Here is an 8,044-nt window from a genome sequence, read left to right on the forward strand (position 1 = left end):
CAGTGACTGATGTGGTATACTCCTCAAAGTGTTCATGATTTTTATTTTCAAAACAACACTCAAACAAAATAACTTTTGAAAACAAAAGCATCTAGTTCTGTCAGGTACAGAAGCGAAACAGAAAACAAGATCCCACAAAAACCAAACGGAAAATGACAACTTATATGTGATCCCCAATCAGAGACAACGATAGACAGCTGCCTCTGATTTGGAACCACACTCGGCCAAAACAAAGAAATAGAAAACATAGACTTTCCACCGAGCCACACCCTGACCTAACCAAACATAGAGAATAATTGGGATCTCTAAGGTCAGGGCATGACGAGAGGATGGAATTATGGTCAGATTTGCCAAATGGAGGGCGGGGGAGAGCTATGTACACGTCTCTGTGTGTGGAGTAAAGATAGTTTTGCAATGGTCGCCAGGGGAAGCATACATTTGTTTTTACTATGGCCCACGTCAACTCTGGCTGACTTCTTTACAATACAACTTTGTCCATTAGTTAGAGCGAACAACCAAAATATGTCTTCTGCTCCGTACTCACCCCCCAAACAGCAGACATCACACATACAGTTGAGAGGAGCACAAGTTCAATCTGTAGTGCAGCACCCTGGATAGAAAACATGTTGTGGGGTTATCGGGGACTTTGCTCAAGGTCCCAACATCAAGGGAATGTTTTGAGGATGTGAACCCAGCAGCCCTTCAGTTGTGAAATCAATTCCGCCTGTTTATTCCAGCGGCCAGCCCGGGATTCGAACAGGACACTTTTTGGGCCACAGGTCTAATTCCTTAGCCACTGGCTACCTACCACAAGTACAGTATGTATTGTTGCCTGACTGGTTCAGAGAAGAAGAAAAAGGAGTAAACAGTTATTCTACAGAAAGAGTTAATCTGACAAATGAAGACAAATGCTATGTGTACATACTGTATAAGGTTTTAGGGTGTAGTAGAACAATTTACATGCAGTGTCTGTCATCAGCAGCCGAAAGAGAGATCCTCTGTCTCTGGTAGTTCTGGGTTACTGCCAGACTGAGCAAAACATACAGTAGAGGTGCGAAGGTAATATCACTGGGGAAGCCAGAAAAAAAGCCATATTACAACCTATGTTGTCATAGTTGTGATAGGGGCGGCAGGGTAGCCTAGAGCGTTGGGCTAGTCACCGAAAGGTTGTAAGTTCAAATCCCCGAGCTGACAAAGGTACAAATCTGTCGTTCTGCCCCAGAACAAGGCAGTTAATCCACTGTTCCTAGGCTGTCATTGAAAAAAAGAATTTGTTCTTAACTGACTTGCCTAGTTAAAAAAGGTAAAATAAATATATTTAAAAAATAGTTGTTTGAGTTGTATAACCTGTTAGTTCATATGCCTTGCGACCCTGATATATATGCCTAAGGCTGAGGCAATAAGAATACACTGTGACAAAATAAATTCAACCACACCTTTGTTCATCTTGAAACCAGATAGCAATCTCTGTCCACAAAGCATATTGCATCTAACAAACATTGACACGACAAACAGCATGGTCAAGGAAGTTCATTTGTCTGACATTTTGTCTGACATTTAATGACCACTAAACAACTATTGATTTAGAACCACGTTACCGCAAGTATGAAAAAATAAACAGGAGCTGCCTCCACTATTCCAGCACCATTTAATCTTCAACATTTTAACATCAAATACCCTATGCTTAGTCTAATACAGCGACAGCTAATATACCAAAATATATCAAAAACGATTTAGTCCAATCAATGTCCAATCAATGTAATCTCACTGTGTTCTTTGGGACCTTCAATGCTGCAGAAATGTGTTGGTATCCTTCCCTAGATCTGTGCCTCACCACAATCCTGTCTCAGATCTCTACAGACAATTCCTTTGATATCATGGCTTGGTTTTTTCTCTGACATGCACTGTCAACTGTGGGACCTGATATAGACAGTTTAACTTTCTAGATCATGTCCAATCAATTGAATTCACAACAGGTGGATGATCAATGAAAACAGGAAGCACCTGAGCTCAAAATGAGTCTCGTATCAAAGGGACTGATGTGTAAATAAGGTATTTCTGTTTTATATATTCAACAAATGTAACAAAATCTTGCTTTGTCGTTATGGGGTATTGTGTGTGTAGATGTCGTTTTGTGCAGTCTGCTTTACATAATATAAGGAATGCAAAATGATTTATACTTTTCATTTTGATATTGTATTTAGACTATTTAGACTATTTTAAGGACTATTTTACTGGGTGACTTTCACTTGTAGGTGTGGACTCATCTAGTGGGCTGGATACTTGACTTTTTTACCATCAGAAGCCAGAGGTTGAGGGGAAATGGGTGCCTGTCAGGGGAGCTGGCATCATCAACAGGCTCACCTCTGGGACTTCCTCTCACCACTCCAATATATCCTGTATATTCTGTCGTAGCCACTACACTCAGAAAAAAGGGTTCCAAAAGGGTTGTTTGGCTGTCCCCATAGAATAACCCCCTTTGATTCAAGGTAGAACCCTTTTTGGTTCCAGATAGAACCTTTTTGGGTACTGTCATGTTTTGTCTTAGATTGTCTTGTCATTTTGCTTTTCCCTCTGTTCATTTTCCCCCTGCTGGTCTTTTTAGGTTCGTTCCCCTTTTTCTCTCTCCCTTCCTCTCTCTCTTCTCTATCGTTCCGCTCCTGCTCCCAGCTGTTCCTATTCCCCTAATCAATCATTTAGTCTTCCCACACCTGTTCCCGATCCTTTTCCCTGATTAGAGTCCCTATTTCTCTCCTTGTTTTCCGTTCCTGCCCTGTCGGATCCTTGTCTATTGTTCACCGTGCTGTGTCTATGTATCGCCCTGTCGTGTCGTGTTTCCCTCAGATGCTGCGTGGTGAGCAGGTGTCTGAGTCTGCTACGTTCAGTGCCTTCCCGAGGCAACCTGCAGTTCTTGATCAAGTCTCCAGTCTGTTCTCGTCATTACGAGTAGAATTATGCCTTTTGATTGTAAAGTTACTTTACTGGATTAAAGACTCTGTTTTCGCCAAGTCGCTTTTGGGTCCTCATTCACCTGCATAACAGGTACCATGTTGGACCTCCCAAAAGAGTTCTACCTGGAACCGAAAAGGGTTCTTCAAAGGGTTTTCCTTTTGGGACAGCCGAAGAACCCTTTTCGGTTCTAAATCTCACCTTTTTTCAAAGAGTGTTCGAGAATGTAGTTTGTGGACGACTCAGTAATAGTCCTTCATGCAGTTAAAACTGCTAATGATTTTGTACATTGATGCGACAGTATATTCTTACAACTGAATGTGACAAACACTAAAGATATGTGTATTGATTTCAGGCATTAACCCCATACCCCTCAGAACACTATCATCAAGAGCCTGGTGGTAGACAGCAGGTGGTATACATTATGCTCTAGCTGGTCTGACCAGCATGGTCTAGCTGGTTTTGCTGGTGACAAGCCTTCAGTGTATTTTGGACAATGGTGACAAGCCTTCACTGTGTTTTCGACACAGGTGACAAACCTTCACTGTGTTTTGGACACATACAAGCTTATAATGGTGATGCTGTTATACTGGTGACGAAGCTGGTCAAGCTGGTCTGATCACGTACAACAGTTTGGGTCGTATTTAGTGATATTTCTAACCCTGGAAGTCATTCTGGATGCATATTGTGTGAGAAGAAAAGTTCAAAATGGTTTATATCCCCACTCTGGGTAGATTCTGATAGGTATTAAACATCCATTTTCAAGCCAGCATGACGTGACTTGATTCTGGTGACTGGCTTATGTTGGTCACCATCAAAAACACACTGAAGTCTGGTCATCACAAAAAGATAACAAAGAGACCACGGAAACTAAGCAAAGGCTGGTCACCAGCATCCTCAACAGGCTCTTCCTGGTCTAGGCTGTTTTTCTCAGCAGAGGAGGCCATCTTCTTTACCCATGTGAATACTATTACCATCATGGTATGGGTATGCTTGACATTGGCAAAGACTGGGGAGTTTTTCAGGATGAAAAGAAACAGGATGAAGCTAAGTACAGGAAAAATCATAGAGGACAACCTGATCAGTCTGCTTCACACCAGACACCGGGAGAGGAATTCACCTTTCAGCAGGACTAAGACAAATCTACACTGATTGGTTACTGTCACGGTCATCAAAATGAGGAGACCAAGGAGCAGCGTGGTAAGTGAACATAACTCTTTAATTAAAGAGAGAACACTGAACAGAACTAAATAACAAAACGAACCGTGATACAATATGGCTAGTGCAGAACAGGCAACTAAACCTAGAATAATAACCTACAAAATACCCAGGGAATATGGCTAGTGCAGAACAGGCAACTAAACATAGAATAACAACCTACAAAATACCCAGGGAATATGGCTAGTGCAGAACAGGCAACTAAACATAGAATAACAACCTACAAAATACCCAGGGAATATGGCTAGTGCAGAACAGGCAACTAAACCTAGAATAACAACCTACAAAATACCCAGGGAATATGGCTAGTGCAGAACAGGCAACTAAACCTAGAATAACAACCTACAAAATACCCAGGGAATATGGCTAGTGCAGAACAGGCAACTAAACATAGAATAACAACCTACAAAATACCCAGGGAATATGGCTAGTGCAGAACAGGCAACTAAACCTAGAATAACAACCTACAAAATACCCAGGGAATATGGCTAGTGCAGAACAGGCAACTAAACATAGAATAACAACCTACAAAATACCCAGGGAATATGGCTAGTGCAGAACAGGCAACTAAACATAGAATAACAACCTACAAAATACCCAAGGAATATGGCTAGTGCAGAACAGGCTAAACTAAACAAAATAGAATAACCTAGAATAACAACCTACAAAATACCCAGGGAATATGGCTAGTGCAGAACAGGCAACTAAACATAGAATAATAACCTACAAAATACCCAAGGAATATGGCTACCTCAATATGGTCCCCGATCAGAGACAACGATAAACAGCTGCCTCTGATTGAGAATCTAGGCAACCTTAGACATATAAAAACCTAGACTAGACAACCCCTAGACATACAAAAACCCTAGACAATACAAAAACTAAACAAACCACCCTTGTCACAATCTGACCTAACCAAATAATAAAGAAAACAAAGATAACTAAGGTCAGGGCGTGACAGTTACCAAGAAGACAGTGAATGTTCCTGAGTGGCCAAGTTACAGTTTTGAGTTAAGTCTGCTTGAGTTTTGAGTTAAGTCTGCCCCCCCCCCCACACACACACACACATTGACACTGTACCGGTACCCCCTCGAAATAGCCTCGCTACTGTTATTTTACTGCTGCTCTTTAAATATTTTTTATTTTTTACTTATCAATTTTTTACTTAATACTTATTTATTTAAACTGCATTGTTGGTTAAGGACTTGTTGTATTTGGGCATATACACTTTGTAAACTTTGTAAATACTATGTGAAGAAATCCAAGGTGGGTGTGGACTTTCTATAGGCGCTGTATTTCAAAATGTAAACATGGCAAATGCATACTACAATGTAAACACAGAAAACATGAGAAGAACAAAATAATGATCTTTGTCATCAGGTGATCTCTTTGTTAAACAGGTGGAACAGGAAGCCATCATTGGCTGAAAGGTATGTGCAGGGCTATAAAAGCTCAAAGTCTTGCAAGGGGACAATTGAAGTCTGGTGTACAACCAAACGTATACTGTAGATCTACAGAGACATCATGAGAGTCACTGCAGCCGTCCTATTGGTCCTCTGTCTCCTGACCATCAGTCATGGTAAGTAACCATCATCTGAAACATGCTTGATCAACTTGAAATTGATCATCAAGTTCACTCCATAATGTCATCCTCCTTGTTGTCTGTGTGCTCGACTCATGTCTTTGTCTCCAAAGCCTGGGACTGTCAGGAGGTAGTAAACATCAAGAATCTGATGCAGATCGATGCAGGACTGGGACAAGTGGTTGCTACGGACACAAGTCAAATCCCCTACTACCTGGTAGGTGATAAATGGATCCGCCTGCCTGGTTCCCTGAAGCATATCACTGTAGGACCAGCAGGGATCTGGGGTGTCAACAAGGACTATGCAATCTACAAGTATGTAGCCGGTAACTGGGTGCAAGCTGCAGGTTAGTGGAGAGAATTACTCAATATTTATCCAGATGACACCTTGTTTTCAGCTTTCCTGATATCATCAGGCTGTTGAAAACATTTTAAATTGTAAACTTGTAGGTCATTTGGCAGTACTCACAGATATGTGCTCCTTGTTTGCTTGTCCGTCTGTCTGTCTTTGTGGTCTTCAGGCCTTCTGAAACAGTTGGATGCTGGAGGTGAACAGTTTATTGCGGGGGCCAACATGGACGATACTCCATTCTGTCTGACACGTAGTGCCACAGTTGGCTACAAGGGTTCAGGCTCACCTCTTCCATGGACAGGATTGCCAGGAGCTGTGAAGTACTACAGCTGTGGACCCTTTGGGTGCTGGGCAGTCAACAAGAATGATGATATCTTCTTAATGAGTGTAAGATCTGGGAAAGAGTGTGAGAGCTGGAGTATAGTAGTAGAGGATGGAGAGTGTCAGTTATTCTAAAACTGTTTCATATTATATCTGTTGTAATTGTCCTAAAACACCTGATTGAATCTGTTTGTTTCCAGCTGAATCAAGACTGTCAAAACAACGGGTGGAGTCACATTGACGGCAAGCTTTCCATGATTGAGGTGGCAACTGATGGTGGTGTCTTTGGGGTCAACTCTGCAGGCCAAGTTTATACCAGGTAAGGTTACTACTGAACTATGTGTATAATAATGGTATACCTTTAATTATAATTATTATCCTTACTGTAAATGCTTTGTGAAGCTCTTTACACAACAACTAAAATACTGTAGATACATAAATAAAATCAGTCAAATATAATCAGATCTAAACTTATAGGACTTATAAAGAAATGTGTAGACATTGTAAGATGAAGTATGTAAAAGTGGGATGTCCTGTGAAGCTACAGTTTGGGATAAAAACAACAACAACTTCCCAGACACCCCACCACTTGTTTTGGTAAACAGCTGAGGAATGTAGTTAGAGAAATGTAACCACTCTCAAATTCATACATGGAGCTACAGATGCAAAGACTGATCAATTATTTGTAAAAAAAAATGTAACATGTTTTTTAAAGTTATACATTGTTTGTTTACAATAACATTGTTTACAAACAATTGAGTAAAAGCTTACATTTTAGCTTCTTTTGTGGTTGAATAAAGCTCAAGAGGCAGAATTTTTAGTCTTCAAAAATCTATGGCTATATTCAATTATTACATTCCAAAAATGGATGTACTTAAAAAAAATGGATAAGCTTTAAAACATGAACCTCAACCCTTTCTTCAACACAGAGACGGCATCACAGCCAGTAAACCAGAGGGCACCGGATGGAGCCATGTCTCAATGTGCATGATAATGAAGCACGTGACCTATGACCTGGGCCGTCTTTGGGTCATCTCCAAGTCTGGAGTCACCATGGTGTGCACACCTTAGCCTCTCCTCTGCATCTGAATGCCGTTCGGGATCTGTCTAAAGTTCACTTGCTAACTCATTGATCTCTCTTTTTGGAACAGCCTTCTGCTTGAGAATGCCCAACATCAGTTCATAAGAATCCTTCATTCTAAAACCTACTACTAACTATACTTTTCAGTACTTTATCTCTGTCAATAGTAATCACTGAATTTAATGATCTTGCTTCAGAGGTTATTCATTGAGATGGATGGAATCCTTTTTAATGCTTATTATCTCATTATATAATCATTTCCTGTAAAAATAAAGCATTCAGTTTGAAGCTATTGTAATTTCCGTGTTTCTTTGTTTTCATATTGAACAGGGGGATTTTAGTTCCTCTGCCAGTGACAATTTTGGCATGTACATCTTGGTGAGGCAAACTCAACAAATTGTTTGAGATACATTCCAGCAAAGCCACTACACTGGTAGAACACACCACCACTACACCACCAATACACCTGGCTCTCAGCGGAGCCTGGCAACCTGGTCTCAGAGAAATTAGTATTATTCTGTACGTAAATCCGAGACCACTA

At 40.8% G+C, this 8,044-nt stretch overlaps 1 protein-coding gene across 1 annotated transcript; it reads left to right on the forward strand.

Moving 5' to 3' along the window:
- The first annotated feature begins 5,606 nt into the window (after positions 1 to 5,606).
- LOC124024533 (fish-egg lectin-like) lies at positions 5,607 to 7,789 on the forward strand. The gene is made up of 5 exons (XM_046338454.1): positions 5,607 to 5,746; positions 5,863 to 6,096; positions 6,271 to 6,488; positions 6,623 to 6,741; positions 7,352 to 7,789. The coding sequence occupies exons 1-5, from the start codon at positions 5,692 to 5,694 to the stop codon at positions 7,491 to 7,493; spliced, it is 768 nt and encodes a 255-aa protein (XP_046194410.1). The 5' UTR covers positions 5,607 to 5,691; the 3' UTR covers positions 7,494 to 7,789.
- Positions 7,790 to 8,044: the final 255 nt, after the last annotated feature.

Source organism: Oncorhynchus gorbuscha, unplaced genomic scaffold, assembly GCF_021184085.1.
Source record: "Oncorhynchus gorbuscha isolate QuinsamMale2020 ecotype Even-year unplaced genomic scaffold, OgorEven_v1.0 Un_scaffold_1913, whole genome shotgun sequence".
NCBI lineage: Eukaryota > Metazoa > Chordata > Actinopteri > Salmoniformes > Salmonidae > Oncorhynchus > Oncorhynchus gorbuscha.